At 34.5% G+C, this 20506-nt stretch overlaps 2 protein-coding genes across 2 annotated transcripts; one reads left to right on the forward strand and one right to left on the reverse strand.

Annotated features, from left to right (window-relative positions):
• The first annotated feature begins 6792 nt into the window (after positions 1-6792).
• Positions 6793-9924, forward strand: LOC109157102. The gene is made up of 8 exons (XM_019304979.1): positions 6793-7160; positions 7524-7589; positions 7667-7726; positions 7800-7832; positions 7914-7996; positions 9214-9278; positions 9374-9428; positions 9507-9924. Exons 1-8 carry the CDS (start codon positions 6890-6892, stop codon positions 9600-9602), a joined length of 729 nt encoding a protein of 242 aa, XP_019160524.1. The 5' UTR covers positions 6793-6889; the 3' UTR covers positions 9603-9924.
• A 2068-nt stretch (positions 9925-11992) lies between these two features.
• LOC109157103 lies at positions 11993-13097 on the reverse strand. The gene is made up of 2 exons (XM_019304980.1): positions 12908-13097; positions 11993-12822 (listed from the first exon to the last, which is right to left on the reverse strand). Exons 1-2 carry the CDS (start codon positions 12965-12967, stop codon positions 12241-12243), a joined length of 642 nt encoding a protein of 213 aa, XP_019160525.1. The 5' UTR covers positions 12968-13097; the 3' UTR covers positions 11993-12240.
• Positions 13098-20506: the final 7409 nt, after the last annotated feature.

Below are 20506 nucleotides of genomic sequence, written 5' to 3' on the forward strand. Positions count from 1 at the left end.
TTTGTTTATACTTTTCCTAATATAATTTTATTTTAACTTTTTAAGTAATCAATTTCAATACTAATATACAAATCTTATAATTTCAAAGAAATATACACCTTCAACTATTAGAATTGTTTATAATTTCATCATTAATTTTATTATTTAAATATATAATAAAAAAAATTTATCCATACATCGCACGAGTAATTTACTAGTTTACAATTATACAAAAAGGGAGCCATGTTAAATTTTTGCACAGGACCCCAATCTTCTTAGGAACGGCCCTGGCTCCGGGTCCCTCTGTATGGAATAACATATGGAAGCTCTGGGTACCTCTCTAATATTTTGCCAACGACTAGTAATTTGATTAGGAGGAGAGTGGAGGTCCTTAATCTATGCCCAGCTTGTGGTGTTCTTGAGGAGGATGTTATGCACATTTTATGCACTTGCGTTTATGCTAGACGTGTGTGGAATGTTTCACAACTTCAAATCCCTAACCTTGATGATCATGATTTTATGCAGTGGGTGGAAGGTTGGTTGGGCATCTCAGCAACATTTTCTGGTGTTCTAAAGGAGCAAATTTGTGGAATACTTTACGAAATCTGGAGGGCTCGAAATATGGTTGTCTGGGAACTCTCAATCCCGTCTCGAGTGCACTTATGGCGCAGCTTCCAGAGTTCTTGGTCTTCATGGGTTGCAAACAACAGACAAGGTCTGATTGCCTCCCCAGAGCCTGTCATTGATGAACTTTCCCATGCAACACTATCGCTAGAGCCGTCAAAACAGACTTAGCCCGCCGGGTTAGCCTGTCCCGCCCCGCGAAAAGAGGAGGGGTGACTTTGATAGTTTGGGTCTGTGTTTTGACGGGCTTTTTAGCCCACCCCCACCTAACCCACAGGCTTTGACAAGGCGGACTTGGCGGGCCGGCGGAGGCCATCAAAATTCATATATATTGGTTTAGAGTTTGTAAATTGTAAATTGTAAACCTATATATATTGGTTTATAGTTTACAAACTGTAAACCCATATATATATTGGTTTACAGTTTACATTTTGTAATTAGTATGTATCAAGTTTAAAAAATTAGTATGTACTTAACATATTTTTTAATATTAATTTTTTTTCAAATTTAAATTTTTTTAAATTTGGCTGGCCCGCGAGCTTAAGGCGAGGCGGGGCGGGTCGACTTCTCTTAGGTCCGTATTTTGGCGGGCTTTTTAGCCCACCCCTATCATATGGCGGGCTTTGGCGGGTCCTATCCCGCCGGCCCATTTCGGCAGCTCTAGCTATCGCCAACAGGTTCTGGCTTCTACGGCCCAGATCACCGCTCCAACCTTTGGCTTCTATGTTCGCAATATGGATGGCGTTTTCATTGCAGCGGCTAACGGTCATCTCTCGTGCCCATTTGATCCACTCCTAGCCGAAGCCATGGCGGTACGTGAGGCTCTTTCGTGGCTAAAGGAACACGACTACCAGAATATTAAAATTTATTCGGATTGTGTGGTTCTCATCTCAAGCTTTCGGGATGCTAGTTCGTTTCGTACGTATCTTGGAGTTGCTTTGGATTCGTGTTTACGTCTGATTAACTATGTGTCAGTTTGTTCAGTTAGTTTTGTTCACAGAGATACCAACTTGGTAGCTCATGCTCTAGCTAAGCATGTAAGTGTAGTCTCAGCACGATCTGTCTGGAGGGATAATCCTCCCATATTTATTGTTTCTTCCTTGATTTAATGCAATCCGAAGTATTGGCTTTCAAAAAAAAATGGTCACTGAACGAAATGTGAAAGTGTCATACGGCCACTAAACAAAAAAAACAAAAAAAAAAAGTGCAATTAAGCCACTCAACTCTCCAAATGTATACAATTTCACCTGATAGCAAGTTAACACTCCATATAGCAGGTTACATGGACGATGACTTGATTTTTTATTTTAATTTCCTTTTCATTTCTTCTTCTTCTTCTTCTTCTTTTTTTTTGAAAATCATTTTTTTTTTGCATAAAATCTGTTGCAGTATGCACCTGGTCCTTTCCTTTGTTTCTTTACTCTTTCTTCTTTTGCAGTACACATCTGCTGCAATACGCATCTGGAGATTAATTTTTGGGTGTATGTATTCATACAAAAGGATTAGGTACTGCGGCAATTTTTTTGCAAATTGTAATGATAGGAAGTGCAATGTGAAAAGAGGTTTTAGCACCAAAGTGCACTGCCAAGGGGATCCTATTTCATTCTATTTATTAACATCTTAATTTTATATATACAGAATATATATCTTTCAAAAAAAAAAAACTGAATATATATTGCATCAGATTTTATGCAACAAAAAGGTTTTCAAAATTTTAAAAAAATAACAAGGAAATTTAGAAAAAAAAGAATGTCTAAGTCATCGTCCACTTCAACATGCAACCTGCTAGATGGAGTGTTAACCTGCTATTAGGTGAAATTGTATACATTTGGAATGTTGAGTGGCTTAATTGCATTTTTTTTTTCGTTCAGTGGCCAAATTGCACTTTCACGTTTCGTTCAATGGCCAATTTGAACTTTATTCCTTTTTTGTTTTTTTTTTTTTTTTTTTTTTTTTGGAAAAAGTATCAAATAGGCCACTAAAGTTTTACACATTGTGTAATTGAACCATCAAACAAAAAAAGTGTGCAATTAGACCATTAAACATTCAAAAATTGTGCAAATATTATTTTTTACAAGTTACTTCCAAGTTTTCCATAAATATGATGTCATAATGTCAAATCTATACTATATATAAAAACAAAATCCTGAACTTTAACTTCCCGCCCAATTCCTAAAAAATCTATATTTCTAATAAAAATATATTGTTTGCGATTTTCCTATTCGTACTATAATTCTAGGTTAAAATTTCTATTCTAATCTATACTATATATAAAAACAAAATCCTGAACTTTAACTTCCCGCCCAATTCCTAGAAAATTTATCTTTCTAATAAAAATACATTGTTTTCTATTTTCCTATTCGTACTATAATTCTAGGTTAAAATTTCTATTATAATATTATAAAATAGTGTAATACAATTCCTATTCTAATCTATTCTATCTATTCTATATATATATAAAAACAAAATCTCAAACTTTAACTTCCTGCCCAATTCCTAAAAAATCTATCTTTCTGATAAAAATATATTATTTTCTACTTTCCTATTCGTACTATAATTCTTGGTTAAAATTCTTATTCTAATATTATAAAATACTGTAATACAATTCCTAATAGTGCATTGGAGGTCATGCAAAAGAAGTATTTTTTGGAGAAATTAGAGGGCCAAACCTCCTTAGGCGGTTTGCAGTGTATAGGTCTCGAAAATTTACGCGATTTGAAAAAAAAAATTGTCCAAAACGGACAACCGAGTCAGAAGTAATGCCTTCGCAAAATTGTTAACCCTAAATCCTTAAAATAAATTAAATATTTGTTATTTTGATCATATTTATGGTGTTTTGATTAAAGATAAAATATTAAAATAACGAATTTGTTAAATATTGACAAATTTGTCAATAATCAATTAAACAAGGCTATTATGTAATAATTATTATGCAATTTAACAAATGCCTATGGTAACTGAGGAACTGAGTGTATACCTATGGTATAACTGCGACCGAGTCATTTTCACATAAATAAATGACAACTTAGTAACTTGATTGTTTCATTTCCACTATCACTAACGAAATTAATGTGCTTTATTGAATCTTGTTCATTTCAATTTTAACAATATCAAACTCTAAAAATATGCTGGAAAAAATTATTCCACAAATTCTATTCAAACTAAATAAATATGGAGTAATTTCAGACGGATAAGAGAAGGCTTTACATGTATCGAACAGGCAACAAATCTAACAAACCAATCCACGTAAAAATCGAAAACATAAACATTAGAGTTAACAATGACTCGCTATCACGGGTAATTTGTCGAAAATACTTGTAATCAATGGCGTGCGAAGACATGTCGGAGTCGGACATCGACATTTTTCTCTCTATGTATGCACGTATAAATGTCTTTAGAATTGATCGATCGAGAAGCAGATCGCATTGATCGCAAATATTCGCAATCCTCAGTGGTTTAACAAAAAACAAAGAGAAAGGTGACCAGACTCTAGATTCCAGAAATGGTAATTATTAGGATGATAACGGAGTCGACTATTCAAATTTATGGGAACCAAATTATTGAATCAAATGGGTCGGGTGATAACCTTGAGACGTGGCAGTTCGATAAATTCCAATCGTTATACCCTGCACCACGAATCATACCACCGCGCATATTGCACTGTGCGTCCAGCGCCTCCTAAAATAACATCGTTTTGGTAAATTATGTAGGGAGTTAATGTGATTATGTACATTATGGTATATAATTATGTATATTTGTTTATACAATTATGTACATTTTTTTATATAATTATGTACATCCGAAACAAAAAATTTATGTGTATTATATTAAGAGTTTATGTGTATTATGTATTATGTTAGATTATGTGTATTATCTTTTAAAAAAAATATGTGTATTTTGTTATACAATTATGTACATTCATGTATACAATTATGTGTATTCTAATATAAAATTATGTACATTTTTTAACATGAGATTTTTTTAAAAGAAAATTAACCGCCACCCCAGGGTAGCAAAATTTCAAAAAAAATAAAAATAAAAAAATCTTAAACGACGTCGTTTTGCATCAGGGCGCACAATGCAATGCGCGCCCTGGTGCACGATATAAATTACCAATAAATTTTGGTTTTTTTTTTTTTTTTTTGGAATAAGAATCAAATTGGTCACTGAACGAAACGTGAAAGTGTAATTTGGTCACTGAACGAACAAAAAGGGCAATTAGGTCACTCAACCCTCTAAATGTATACAATTTCACCTGATAGCAGGTTAACACTCCATCTAGCAGGTTACATATTGACATGGACGATGATTTGGTGTTTTTTTTTTTTTTTTTTTAATTTCCTTTTCATTTCTTCTTCTTCATTTTTTAAAATCATTTTTTTTTACATAAAATCTGTTGCAGTATGCACTTGGTCCTTTCTTTTATTTCTTTACTCTTTCTTCTTCTGCAGTACACATCTGCTGCAATACGCACTTGGAGATTAATTTTTAGGTGTATATGTTCATACAAAAGAACTAGGTACTACTACAATTCTTTTGCAAATTGTAATTGATAGTACTAATTCCCGGTTGTCGATTGTATGTACTGCATGAAAATAGTATGAAGATAACAATGAGATATTTCAAAATCAAAAGAAATAAGTTGCTTACCAAAATGCAGATGTTTTCTGATTACCAAACTGATTTAGGTGATAATTATTTTTATTTCAAATATTCTTTTGCGATGTAAAAATACTTCAATTATGTATATTTATGTTTTAGAACTCATGCACAATCATCAAACCGGCCTTTTTATTAAATAAAAAAGGATGACTGTAAGGTTAAGTTTTTTCATGAAGAATTTTCATGCATCTTACATCCGAGTACCCAACATGTAATGCAATCTATAAATGTTTTTCTTATATCTATTTGATTATGTGATAACATATTGATTCTGTATATTCAACTACTAACTTTGTTTATCATGAAGTTTTCATAAATTTGTAATTTTTATTTTCTTTTTAATAAATGGCTTAATTTCATATTCTTTCTTTTATTTACAACTTTTAATTCAATATATTAGCTATATAAATAAATTTGTTATTTCAATTTCAAATTCAAATAATAATACAAATGTTGCTTATCATTCTAACGTAACAATAAACTTTAAAATGAACATAATTAAAAATATTAAATCTTACTAGTTATACTATATATTTTTAATAAAACTAAATATGCGTTAGTATTCCTTTCAAAAAAATCTACTCAGTATCATAACATTAAAACAATACTTACTAAAATTGTGTCCGTGCATCGCACAGGAAAATACTAGTTTAAATATACTTCCAATTGCATGCCTAACAACAAGCCGACATACAGGTCCAGGCCTAGGTTTTAAATTTTTGTAATAGATCCATGCCTAATTTTTTAAAACTCGGCTTGACTCGGCCTATTTCTACCCTTACTTGGCTCATAACTAAGGGACTACAAATAAATACGGTCATAACCCGATAACTGAGTCGTCACTACGGTAATAACTCCGGGACCAAATGTGCCATTTTTCCAAAAAGGGAAAATGGGAAAACAGGCCCTTGAATTTTTTGTTCCGTTTTGTTTTTGTTTAATTTAATAAGAGCCCATGATGTTTACAGATTTCTCCAAGAGCCGCAAAAACTCAGTCGTTATACCCTACACCACGGCGCACATAGCACTGTGCGCCGCGCGCCTCCCAAAACGACGTCGTTTTGGAAGGCGCGGTAGGAAGTTGCTGGGATTATGTGTATTTGTTCACACAATTATGTGTATTTGTTCATACAATTATGTGTATTTGTTCATACAGTTATGTACATTTTTTATACAATTATGTACATTCTTTTTATACAATTATGTACATTCAAATCAGAAAATTTGTGTGTATTATGTTAAGAGTTGATGTATATTGTGTTAAAAGTTTATGTTTATTATATTATGTTAGATTATGTGTATTATCTTTTAAAAAGAGTATGCATATTTTGTTATATAATTATGTACATTCATGTATACAATTATGTGTATTCTAGTATAACATTATGTACATTTTTGAACAACGGGTTTTTTTTAAAGAAAAAATTACTGCCATTTACTGGGGTGGGAAATTAAAAAAAAAAAAAATTTAAAACGACGTCGTTTTGTATCTGGGCGGACAGTGCCCGTGGTGTAGGATATAAATTGCCCGCAAAAACTACATTTCGTTAAATTGTTTCTAAAACGAACCAATCGTCGTCTTCAGCCCAACCAAGGGTTTTGACGCTAGAATCTCGAATCAGAAATGGCAGCAATTAGAAACACTTCGAGATTGATTTCAGGAACTGTGCGCTATTGTCTCACTGAGTCTTCATCTTCGTCAGTGGCGAGGAACGTTATCCGGTCTGGCTCACGTGCTATTAGCTCTTTTCCTGCTCGGTGCGCTGCGGCGTCAGATGCGAGCCACCTCGAGAAGAAGATACCGCGACGGCGGCTTGGGCATGTTTACAAGTTCCTTCTCCAAGAGGAAGGGGAATCCTTCTCGAATAAAGAAAATATTCCTAAGATCGCTCTAAGTACTCCATCTCTTTCAATCTCGCTCTCCCTATTCATCTCTACATTGCTTTTTAAAAAAATTCAGTTCTGTTGAGTTTTGTTAATAATAATATTTATGCATACAAGTTTACATTTTAATTGAGTTTTTGGATGTAATTTTCAGGATTTTGCCAAGAAAGGGTTTTAGCATATTATGGGATTTTAAGATCTTTTTTTTTTTTTTTTTTTTTTTTTTTTCTTCTAAAATTGTGCCTAATTTACAGTTTTCTTGACTTTACTATTTGATAGCAATCAATTGATCAATACTTTTTTGTTTTGTTGAAATGGAAAGGATTGATGCTTTGAATTTCCAAATGCTAATTCAACATTATTTGTACATTCAGAGCATGTTTCTGTGAGCTTTACTGGACAAGGTGAATCCACTAGCAAGGTTCAACCTACTACAGAAGGTGATATTACTTCTCTGGAAAAGAAAACCGGCTAATGAAAGTTTACATTCCCCTAATAAAATTGCTTTCAATTGCAGCTAAAACCAAGCCTCGTAAAAAGGGTGGGAATCAGAATCAGAATCAAAATGCAAGCGCAGGTTGTTTGACTCATTAACCAAATTGTTCAATGGTGATTTGGGATACATCTAATGAATTTGGTGTCTTTTGCAGCAAACAAGGGTCGCATAAGGAGTATTAACACAGGTCTACATATTTTATAAACTATATATAACAACATATATCTTCAATTTCTCATATAGTAAAGGCGTTGCTATGTGTTTTCAGCTGGCACCAAGGTTATTATGAGGTTTGATGTCCAAAATGCAGATTGGTTGAGTGAAAGAGTCAGGGAGAGGATCATGCTAATGGTTAGTTTGTTATATTTAATTCCATGCTTTATCTATTATGTCAATGTAGCATGTCTTGCCTTTTAAAAAGACAAAATATTTTTATTGTTTTTTTTTTTTTTGGTCTTGCCTGTTTAGTTCAGTGATATTTGTTTATCAGTATCAATTATCAAACATTTTGGAAATCAGTGTTGTTCAATTACTAGTGTAGTTTTTTCCCTCAATTCACATGCACAATCAAGTGTAGTGGTATCTTATGTGTATGATCTTCGCCTTCCAGCTCGTCTATTGTGCAGAAGTATTGTTTTCTTTGATGTAGGCCATTCAAATGCAAATAGAGCTCATTAACTTATAGTGCATGTAACTCCTACGATAAGCTCTAGGACATGCTTTCTTCTTAGGGTATCTGACTGTATTTCCAAATTGTAATACACAATATAGCTAAATATGATCATCATTTTAACAATTCTAGTACTTATAATAAAATTGTAGCGTATTGTTTTCCTGCACACTCCTTATCTCACTTTGTTACTTTTTTGTCCAACTCTTCTTGCTCTCCCTGTTTTTTTTTTCTCTATTGTTGCCAGTCTCAGTTCAACCTGCTTGTCTAAGACTGCGGCCAGTAACCATTGATCTAATGGTTAAATGACACTTAACACTTAAGCGCTGGGCTGAGGTCTTAGTTATCATTTCATATAATCATATCATACAATATAGTGATGTGATCAAGAGTTGGTAAAAAACATACTTATCAATACAAAAGAGTATGTACTCTAAAGTTATGTCTCCATATATACGTCATGTTTGCATAACTTGTTCATATGATCATATCACAAGAGCATGGAGGGGAAGGAGCCTGTGCATGACCCTGAACTTGATGCACCTTTATCCCCATGATTTGTGGCATTTTATGTAATTACTGTCCTCATCCAGCTGTCATTGGGCTATGCTCCAGAAAATAACAAGATTATAAGAAAGCTCATTACTGGGAATCTTTTGACAAAGCTTGCTCTTTAGAGCAATCATAACGTTACACATTTTTTTTTAGTGATTGCGTGACATGCTGTCTCATCTTTTTCTAGTCTAGGTTATAAGTGGTTTTAATTCCTACTTGACAGGTTGAGGTGTTGAACAGATTACTACTGTTTTTATTGTCTTTGCAAAACGTAAATGTGGCTTATTTTCGTTTTTCAGTCTTTTGCCCCTTTATGTATGATTCTTTATAATGGTGTCAACAGGAAAAAGATAGGATCAATAGAGATGGGAAGCTTGAGCTTACCTCATCAAAGACTAGAAAACAGGAGTTAGAACCTGCCCTCTTCTGATTACTTAATACTTTGTTATTCTCCTTTTTCCGCTTGTCCAAGATGTAACTTCATTGTACATATAATTCTCCAGGAATAACTACGAAGAGGTTGTTAAAAAGATGAACAAGCTACTAGAAAAATTTCAGGTAAAACAACACCCTAATATGTCAAATAGCTCTTCTTGAGAAGTCTATTACTAATTGCGATTTTCTGCTATGAATCAGGCTATTATTAATGCTGCTTCATATGCACCACTACCTACTCCAAAGAAGGTGGTGGAAAAGATTGCCAACTTCCGGGCTGAGAGAGCGGACTGCTGAAGTGCACCAGAGAAATATGTTTCTGTGTTTTGATGTGGTAACATATGGATGACAAGCTAATATTATTGTAGGGTATACGTTTTTACGGCCTCAAGTTACTACATTGTGGAAATTGGCGCGGCATTTGGTTTTCGAACTTGTGAATTTCAGGGTTTTGATAAGCCCCAATTTTCAACCGATATACCTAGTTGATTTTATTGGGTTGGACAAGAATATGGTCTGTTCACTTGTGCAAACATATGGTTTTGCTTTGGATAATTGTTTTTGCAGAAAATAAGTCATTTTCTTTTGATTCCTCTATTGGTACATCAAATTTTGGATACACAGATGTTTACCTTAAAACGTCTTTCTTCTATTGGTACTATTTTTAGTAATAGGAACTTGTCTTTCTATAATTTATGTATCATGTGAGTCATGTAATATGCCTATAATAACAACACGATGTTTTATTTATTTATTTATTTTTTTTTTTTTTGTGGAAAAGAAAAAACACGCTGCATTAATTCAAATCCGAATACAACGTTTCCAAGATGAACAATGGGGGGATAGAAACACACACCAGCCTAAGGAATTGAAACCGCTGCTACAAAGTACAAATTGCCCCATATCATTTGGAACAGCAACAAGACATTAGTCTTCTTCTATTTGGAATTGTATCCAGTCTTAATAAAATTTTGGAATAGGGAGGGTTAAATAGGATATTGAAGGGTTTTTTTAAATAGGATATTGAAGGGCACACAAAACCGTAATTGAACCACTAAACTAAAAACAACTATAATTAGGTCCCTGAACCAACCAATATCATGCAATTCTTCCAATTTCTCCGTTTTACAGGTTTGCATGATATTGGTTGGAGTTTATTATCGATTTGGTCCCTTGACTATTGAAAAATTACTAATTTGGTCCTTGACTATATTTGTTACCCAATTAAGTCCTCTAACTATCAAAAAGTTAACCAATTTGGTCCTCAGTTGGGTCAGCCGTCTAACAACTGTTAATTTGGATGGTAGTTTCGGAATTTCCTGCGCTCCACGGTCTACCCAAGCTTTTTCTTTACTGTTATGTGTGTGTGAGTCCAGCCGCGTCACTACGGGAAATGTCCAAACGCCGGGAAGAAGCAGTGGTTGCCGTGTCCATTGTAGCCGCCACGCCGGCAGAAAGCATCATCATCAACTTCGCCGGATCTCCTCGCTACTAATGTTGGAAAACAGGGGACGCTGATAGATCCCGCTGCTGCTTCTTGCCACCAAAGAGATCTGCTACACCAGAAGGTCGCCGGAGCTCGTTGGAGGCCGAAACGCCGAGGAGAGCGAAGCTGCTATGCTGATCTGCTTACGCCAAACTAGAAGACGTCTTCTTGCTGCGGGAAAAACTACTACGTCGGAAAGGAAGCTCACCACTACTCCGCGCTGTCGCCGGTGAAGAGCTGCTTGCACTGGTCACCGCCACTGTCGTTGCAGCAATGCCCGACTCATCATGGTGAGTTTTCCGATATTCGATGGGAGTTCCCCGGTGAGCTTATTGGAGCTGAGATCCAGGTGCTTTAAGCTTCCCAGGTTGACAATGGAGTGGGGATGACACCGGAGATTTGATTGTCGGCGAGATTAAGAATGGTGAGTTTATTGAGCTACCCAATGTAGGTCAAGATGGGGCTGGTGATTTGTTTCCCGGTGAGGTCGAGAATGCAAAAGTTCGAGAGGGCGGTGATGCAGGGCGGAATGTGGCCAGAAATGGCCTTCCAGTCGGCCAGAATTAGGGTGCTGAGGCGATCGAGCTTGCAAACGCAGGTGAATGAAAATTCCGAAACTACCCTCCAAATTAACCGTTGTTAGACGGCTGGCCCAACTGAGGACCAAATTGGTTAACTTTTTGATAGTTGAAGGACTTAATTGGGTAACAAATATAGTCAAGGACCAAATCAGTAATTTCGTAATAGTCAATGGACCTAATCGGTAATAAACTCTATTGGTTGGTTTAGGGACTTCATTGTAGTTTTTTTTAATGGTCCAATTGCACTTTTGTGTGCATTTCATTGATCTATTTGACCCTTATTCCTTGTGTGTGTGTGTGTGAGTGAGATTTTATAACTATCTTTATATAAAATTTTGAGAAAATTGAACTTTTCATCCCTAAGTTATAAGGTAATTGTGAAATAAGTCCCTAAGTGCTGGTTGGGTTCACTTTTCGCCCGTAAATTATCATTGACGTTACACTTTTTGTCATTTTATTAACTTCTTTTGTGGTCACTTTTTGTCCATAAGCTATACTAAAGTTGCAAATATAGTTCCTAATGTTTTGTTAGTAAATGAACAAAAAGTACTAACTTCAATAATAATAAGTTAAAGAGCGAAAACTGAACATTACCAGCAATTTATCTTATAACTTAAGTTGCATAAATAAACACCTAAATTAATCTTTATAGTCCTTGATAGAAGTACCAATGTGTACCAGACTACCAACAAAACTGGAAAACAAAAAGTGCTTTCATTTTCTAAATCTATATACAGATAGAGAAGTCAGAACTCTTGACTTATCAAAAACAAAACAAAAAAAAAAAAAAAAAAAAAACAAAAGTCATTTCATAGCTTGATCTAGTTAACTACTACCAATATTGTATCTAGTGTATGGATAAATTCATTCACCTCCGGATCACAAATTCTTCGCCAGATTCCTTATCAAAATGCCTGATCCATCTGCTCCTCTCACCCTTCCCGCCGGCGGCTCCGACGTGGGCTATGTCTAGCCCCTTCCCCACCGGCAGAAGAACGGAGCGTACGATTCTTGATTTCCCGTCGAGAACGCTCCGCCACCGGAAATCCGAAGCCTCCCGCGAGCAAACGTTGGTGCATATGAGCACAGCACCCCTGTGGCCGAGTTTCGCCACCCGCAGAATCCGAGCAAAGTCACTCCGCCGGGAATCGACCACCAGAAAGTCTATCCCCTCCAGCCCCTTCATCACCTCCTCCGCCTCCCCGACGAAGATCTCCGGCGAAACCCCCGGCCCCGCACTCTGCATGGCCTCGCCGTACTCCTCCCTCGACTCTTGATCCGGCACCACGCACACGTGGCGCCCCCCCGCGTGGTGGCCGGCCACCGCCAGCCCGATGCTGGTCGCCGTCCCGCTCCCTTTTGACCACGTTTCCACAATCAGCTGCGCGTTCCACCCCGCCGCCATGGCCGATATCAGCTCCGCTACGCTAGATTCTTCAATCAACTCGCACTGCACCCCACCCCAATCAACAGATTAAACCCCGAAAAACAAAGGGTAGTCCACAAAAAAATGAATCATTTTCACGATTTCTTACCGATTTCACAGTATCGATATAGGCCTTTGAGGCTTTCTCCGGCGACCAAACCAGCTTCATGTTCTGCTTGCTTCAATATTTCTTGGCGTGCAAGTCGTGCTTTCTTGTACTCGAAGATAAATATTCTCTAAGGGAGAGAGAGAGAGAGAGAGAGAGAGAGAGAGAGAGAGAGAGAGAGAGAGGAAATATTTTAGGAGTTAGACACAGGAAGACGAATCAAGATTGGCCTTTTATATGAGAAAGAAGTCTCTACAGAAAAAGCAAATTTGTCATTTTTCTCACTAAAATTAGTTTTCAATTTAATGCTAGAAAAAGAAAAATTTTGTTCTCAAAAAAAAAGAAAAAGAAAACATTTTAATTTCATTAATTGCTTCTGGATTGACCGTTTCCATCACAAATTTAACAAAAAATGTGATACTTAAAAAAAAAAAAAAACAAACAAAATTTAATACAATAATAATGAGAATGAAAAATCAATTACTATCGCAGTGGTGCGAACATTGATTCTTGAGAAAAAAAATCAAATTAACCCTTAAACTTTAGTCGAAAAGTCAATTGAGCCCTTAAACATTCAAAAGTTTGCAATTAAACGCATAAACATGTTATTTTGGTGCATTGAAACTCAAAAACCGGTTCACTATTGCAGGTCACTAGGGTTCTGATCACCTTCTAACTAACTCTGACGACTTTTCAATTAACTCCAGTGACTTTTCGACCAACTCCGACGAAATTTTTGGGACAAATACCAGCGACGAGCTCTGTCGATTACACTTCTATTATCATTCTAAATGTGTAGTCATAGGATTAAACTTGGGTGATCGGGTTTAAATTTTTGGACTAAAAAACTAGAGTACAACTTACAATTAATATTAGACAAAGTAGGATGAAAGTTGGGGTATTACACGGAGTAACTTATGGTGGCATTATTATAATTATATTGAATATTTATTAAGAAACGGATATGAGAATGCTGAGTTGGCGTTGACATTCATTCCTCCAGCGAAAACCAACGTGCTATTTTTCTCGTTTCTGTGGGTCTGTATGTATTTTCTCATCCATCTGAAATCACCACAGACTCCTCCCCCACTCAGCTTTATTATTTAATAATTTAATACAACAAAATTGTTGTTTAGTTAATTATTTTTTGGGTGGCCAGTGACCTGTGACCGTTACCTAAATTTTGAAGCGGAAAACATTTGGTATGAATGGTTTTTCGTAGCTTTAATGATTACCGCCCCGCTACCCTCTTAATAAAATATCATACTCCCCAATCAATATCACACTTTAACCTATTTTCTTATTGGGCAAAAGTTAGTGTGAGACCGTTTTACGGATATTACCCGTGAAACAGGTTAAATCAAGTTAAAAATGTAATACTTATACTGAAAATGTAATATTAATTATGAATAAAATGTTAATTACTTATACATTTTGATTTAATAGTATTACATTTTTTCTCTAAAGTATTACACTTTTCTTTATAAGTAACAAACACTTTATTCCTGATTAGCATTACATTTTTTATTATAAGTATTGCATTTTATATTGACTTGACCCGTCTCCCATAAGGACTCGTGAGACAGTCTTAGGGCCGTATTTTAAGTTTTTGTGGCCATGTTCTAGTAAATAAATGTGGCCTTACAAAATCAAAATTTTGAAAATCAATACATGCAAGTTTCGAACTTTTGACCTCCAAGTTAAAATACAATAACCACACATTCTCACCATTTCTTCATGAAACCTTTTAAGGTTAATTGAAAACATTTAATTTTTATTTCTAAACTAACTATGTAAAAATTAAATGTTGGACCTCTAAAATTTGGGGCCCCTCTAAAATTGGGAGCCCTGTGCTGTAGCCCAGCTTGCACAGCCTAAAATTCGGTCCTGGACAGTTTCATAGGAGAGTCACAAATCTTCTCTCAAAGTATGGGGCAAAGGATCAAGCGCTTTGACTTTGTCTCCCGGGATCCATCACAGGTTGGGTTTGAGAGCCGTGTGATGGGTGACTATCTCGGATTCGACAAGAATTGCATTTTTTGGTAGTACGAAGGGGGAATTGGCACAAAAATTGGATGGGACGCTGTCGGGCGCCGGCAGCTGAGTCAAGTGCCCCCCGAACCGCGCGAAATGGTTCTTTAGTGTTGATGAGGGCATGGCCCCGAGACTATTTTATTAGGAATGTCTTGGTCTAAGGGGGTTCATTTTTATTAGTGAAGTTTTGTCTAAAAAAGAATAAAAGTTTTGGTGGGCTACAGAGGAGTGAATCATGGTGACCCCAAAAGGAGGCAACAACCAAGGTTCAAAACCACGACCTATGGGATAACAACACACCTGCCAACCCACCAAGCTACTCAGTCCTTGTATCAAAGGGTAAAAAGCTCTACTTATTCAGGTGAAGTGTATTGGAAGCAAAATAGTGGAGTGAATGAAAATGAAACACGTGGATGGTGTACATTAAGGACAACCTAGTCCAAAAACTTGTCATTCTATGGAGCTAGGAGGCTCCTATACTATAAATAGGATGCATTGCCTCTCATTAAGGCATCATAGTCTTAACCTTAGCTTATATATCTCCTGATCCAGTGGCTTGTACTTTTTAGTTCCTAGAGCAACACCAGTGTTGAACTATAGTATTTGTTATATGTTATTTGGACGGCTAGTTCGATCGTTATTTCTGACATTATACGTATTTTTTTAGATTTAGTGTTCCGAGCTATAATATTACTATTTTTCTATCGTATTTTATACTTTCATACCCGATTTATGCAGGGCCGTCCCTGGGCAAGTCTACCCAGGGCCGGTGCACATGGGGGCCCCTTATTTAAATATATATATATATATATATATATATATATATATATATATATATAGTATGTATATGTATATCAACAATTCCTCATTCCAGTGAATTAGCGATCAACATTAATTCAAACAAAGCTAAGCCGACAAACTTATTAACCTAACTAACCTAAGTCCCTAATATAGCGACTAGCGTACGAATTACGATGACGGACAGACGAGACTACAGATTTACAGAATTACAGAGACTACAGATTTACATGAGAGATCAGAAATTACAGATTTACAGTCTACACCTATGTATTTGTCTATTTGAACTAATTCAAATACGGAGTATTTAATTTGAGTATTTGAATAGTGTTGTTTGTGAGTTACTGGTTATGCAAAATTGCAAATCAAATTTGCCAATTTGGAATTCTCAATTTAGTCAATAAGTTAGCGTAGATGGCAATTTGCAGACATCACACAATTTAATTTTGTTCTTTGTCCAGACAGTACAATTTAATGTATTGACGCAAAGACGATAGATTCAGTTCGTATGCTATTGATTTTTCAATTCTTTTTTTTTTATACAAACTTTAAAGTTCTTCAATTCTCTTAACAGGTAACTAAAATTACGTATTGTTTTACAATTCTTGTTTATTGTGTTATTTACATTACTTAATAATTCTGATTTCAGAATAATATATTCAAGAATTCGTTTCTTGATTAATTATTTATTCGTAGAGTTTCTAAATAATTTTTTATTTTTCTTAGTATTTTATGTCTTCTAGAAAATATCCATCTGGGTTTGAAAAGCGTAAAAAGAAAAAAAGAATTGGGCAACTAACTCAATCTTGAAAAGGAGCTGTTGAAAAATTCATTAGATGATGTTGGCAACGGTGATAAACCAAATGATTCGCTTTTATTTGATATATATAATCTAAGAAATTGGGATGTCCTTGATTCTAAATTAATAGATATTCTTGTAAAAGATGGTCCTAAAAGATATTTATCAATAAATAAAGGTACTAAAAAAGATAAATTCTCTACAAGATTTTCATCAGCATTTTACATAAGATAAATTCTCTAGAAGATTTTCATAAGCATTTTTCAAAATATTTATATTTTGAATTTTAGACACAACTTTTTGAACAACTATTATTTATATATAAAAATTACTTGAAAAAGGGGTCCAAATTAAGATATTGCACAGGACCCCAATTTTGATTGGAACGGCCCTGGATTTATGATAGATTTGGTTATGATAAAACCATCAAATGTGTTCCCCAAAAATACGTCTACCCCCTTAATATAAGTGGAGGAGACAGATGGATTATTTAGAGTAGATCGCTGAAAAGCCTTTTGCATATAATATAAGATTTAGGACCAACAGTTCGAGTGGCACGGAAAATAATTGTGTATGATATATAGGACTTATATAAATAGTTAGAGACGTATAATATGAACAGCAATGCTTTCACTTGTATTGAATTCCACTATGTATTATGTATTTATGTACAACATTTTTTTTTCATGCAATTATATTTAATAAATCTTTTTTTTTTTGAATGCTATTGACTCTATCACATTGTAATATCTGTTCAAACATACTCTCTCAACCTATTGAAGCACAAAGAGTCAATAACACCTCCACTGAGGCTCAATCTCATAACATCCCATATGGGAGAGTCACTACATCCCATATTTCATCAATCTTTGTTCTCGTTTCTTACATTTATGGGGTGTTTGGTAAGATGGAATTGCAATTCCATACCTACTAAATTCCATGCATGGAATTATAGGGAATTGCAATTCCCTCAAACCGGAATTGCAATTCCATTATAAATTACCACTTTACTCTCATTATCATTATTATATTAATATTATATAAAGGCATTTTGGTATTTATTCACTTCTTCCCTCTCAATTTTCCATCACCCATTCCTTCCTACCAAACAATGTAATTTAAATCCCACTTTATTCTTTTCCCACGAAATTACAATTTCTTTCCCCTCTAATTCCTTTCTTCCAACCAAACGCCTGTTATTGTTTGTTTGTTTTGGTATTAATCAAATTAATACCGTTGTTACCTTTAATAGCTTGTAAGTTGTAACTTCTATTGTTTTTGTATTTTTAAAATTTTTTAAATGTATTTGATTAGGTAAGTTCATTTACAATGATACATTTAACAATAATATGTGATGGATGGGAGTATTAAATTAAACACTCCTTAGTCTAGAGAATTAATTTTTAACTAACCACCTACGCAAAATGCATGAAAATATAATATTTATTGTTTTATATGAACACTAAATGACGTAGAAGTAATAAATAATTTACACTTCACAATTTTATATAATACTTTTTTTTTTTTAATAATAAAGTTATAAATATTGAATATGAGAACATTTTTGTTTTCAATATAATAAGAAATTAAAGTAATGGTGACGTTGGACGGTTGATGAAGCCAAATTATGCTGTGCATCTGTATGCACCATGCATGGTGCATACGGATGCAAAAATTACGTCATTTTATTAAAAAACGCGTGTCTTTCCTTTAAAATAAAATTCAAGTTCGATTCCCAGCAACAACATATGAACTAAAATTTCAGAATCGATGAACTATAATTCCAGTATCTATGAACTAAAATTCCAGAATCTAATCTATGAACTAAAAATTCCAGAATGAATGAACTAAAATTCCAGAATCGATGAACTACAATTCCAGAATCGATGAACTATAATTCCAGAATCAATGAACTAAAATTCCATAATCTATGAACTAAAATTTCAAAATGAATAAACAACATAATGTTGTTGCTAGGAATCGAACCTGTTTTTTTTTTTTTTTTTTTTTTTTTAAAGGGAGACGCGCGTTTTTTAATAAAACGACGTCGTTTTTGCATCTGTTTGCACCATGCGGATACACCAGCATAACTAGTCGTTGATGAAGCTCAAATTAAAGAGATACAGATGAGCCCAATGTAGGACTAGTCCAGACCTTAGCCTCTAAGTGAAGTTAGGTCGTTGGCGACGGCAATTGGGCGATTGGCATGGACGATAAGCTCGGGTTAGAGGTATGACTATTTCTAGAAGTGAGGTCAACAGGGCTGTTGGAACTTGGAATGCGTTAGATTCAGTTAGCCGCCATTGCTCAAAGTTTGTTAAATAATCTTTGTACAAATATTGTATATGTTGTCTAGGAAAGGAAAACACTTCTCACTCTTACAAACTTTTTTTGAAACATCAGTCTTACAAACTTAATCAATAAAAAAGGCAACGCAAATTATTATGTTAATTCGGGTCTAAATGTTCACAATTTGTATACTACGAACACACAATTTTAATATATATGTAATTGATTACCTTGCTTTGTATTCACAAGTTTGTTTCAAATACTGCAGTAACACAATATTAACACATTACGATTTTGATGACCATGTATTGTATTCACAAAATTTTTTTCTATAACTGTTATGTGTTTTAACCCAGAAACACAATTTATATTCTAGAAATTCACAATTTCAATACTAAAAATACATAATTTTTACGTTGTTTAGGATCAGAGTCCACCTTGCAATGTAAACCCTGTCCATGATATAACAACTCAAAAGGCAATCATTCCTTCATTCTTGCTCTCTTTCCATATTCATATTTCATCTAGAATTAATTAAGACAAATCCCCATTTAACTATTTCCATAATCCATATGAAAGATATTTTGGTAGAAAGTTTTTTTTTTTCTTTTTTTTTTCTCATTGTTTTGGGGTAAAAAATAAATAGTTACTTTTCATAAAGAGAAAAAGGTTAAATAGGCCCTCGAACTTTACCTGAAAAATAAATTAGGCCTTTAAATTTTTTAAAGTTGTAATTAAATCTATTATTCCGTAACATTTTATTTTGATGTAATGAAGTCCAAAAATCGATTAGTGACATGTGATAGCAGGTCACTAGGTTTCTGAAAAGTGCTTCAAAAGTATTACATTTTATTTATAAGTAACAAATAATTTATTCCTAATTAATATTACATTTTTTTTCAATATAAATATTATATTTTCATCTTAATCTGACCTCGTCTCATAGATTCATACAAATTTTGGTCAAAATTTAAGGGTGTATTTGATCTTTTTTCCTCTTTGTTAAGATGAGTACATTTATTAATTTTGTTTGCGTATAAGACAGGAGAAGAGTGTTGGTTGGTGTATATGCATTGGTTAGTCTACCTGCAATTACTCCTCAAGTTGGGGTTTGCATAAATATGTGTACCCCAATATACAATTATTGTGGGTATGGACAGGACACTACAGACATGCTTCTTGCTATGACAATAGTGGGGATGGATATTTTGAAGACTATATGTGCTTGTTGCACTTGAATTGACGTCTCCAGATATCAGAATGGAAAGATCATTATGGAGATCACATAATGGGAATTGATATTATTTTACTCAATTTAATTTGACGCTACAAAGTATTCCTAGGAAACATTGATGTGAAAATGTGAAGGGATTATAGATTCTTATTATATTCTTTATCAAGTGGGCATACAAATGAATACATGACCGCGAAAAAGAAAAGATTTTAATTGATTAGTTATCATGTTGTAAAATTTGGTTTAGGTTAGGCACCGACTAGGCACTCCTAAGCTGATGCGATTTCAGATCTAGACGACTTTCAGTCGACCACCGATTAACTGGCTGACTAGGCGCTATAAGCGCCGAGTTGGGCGCCTAACTCGATCGAGTTGAGCGCATAATGTTACGAAATATTACTACGAAAATAATTTCTGGAAAAAATAACAAGCACAAGAACGAAAGGGT

Source organism: Ipomoea nil, unplaced genomic scaffold (assembly GCF_001879475.1).
Source record: "Ipomoea nil cultivar Tokyo-kokei standard unplaced genomic scaffold, Asagao_1.1 scaffold2761, whole genome shotgun sequence".
NCBI lineage: Eukaryota > Viridiplantae > Streptophyta > Magnoliopsida > Solanales > Convolvulaceae > Ipomoea > Ipomoea nil.

What these genes read in the sequence shown, in the direction of transcription:
- LOC109157102 (XM_019304979.1), top strand. Translation starts at nt 6,890, where the DNA reads ATGGCAGCAATTAGAAACACTTCGAGATTGATTTCAGGAACTGTGCGC. An exon ending in TATTCCTAAGATCGCTCTAA is followed by an intron (nt 7,161 to 7,523) that starts GTACTCCATCTC and finishes TTGTACATTCAG; the next exon opens with AGCATGTTTCTGTGAGCTTT. An exon ending in AGCTACTAGAAAAATTTCAG is followed by an intron (nt 9,429 to 9,506) that starts GTAAAACAACAC and finishes GCTATGAATCAG; the next exon opens with GCTATTATTAATGCTGCTTC.
- LOC109157103 (XM_019304980.1), bottom strand. Translation starts at nt 12,967, where the DNA reads ATGAAGCTGGTTTGGTCGCCGGAGAAAGCCTCAAAGGCCTATATCGAT. An exon ending in ATATCGATACTGTGAAATCG is followed by an intron (nt 12,823 to 12,907) that starts GTAAGAAATCGT and finishes GGTGGGGTGCAG; the next exon opens with TGCGAGTTGATTGAAGAATC.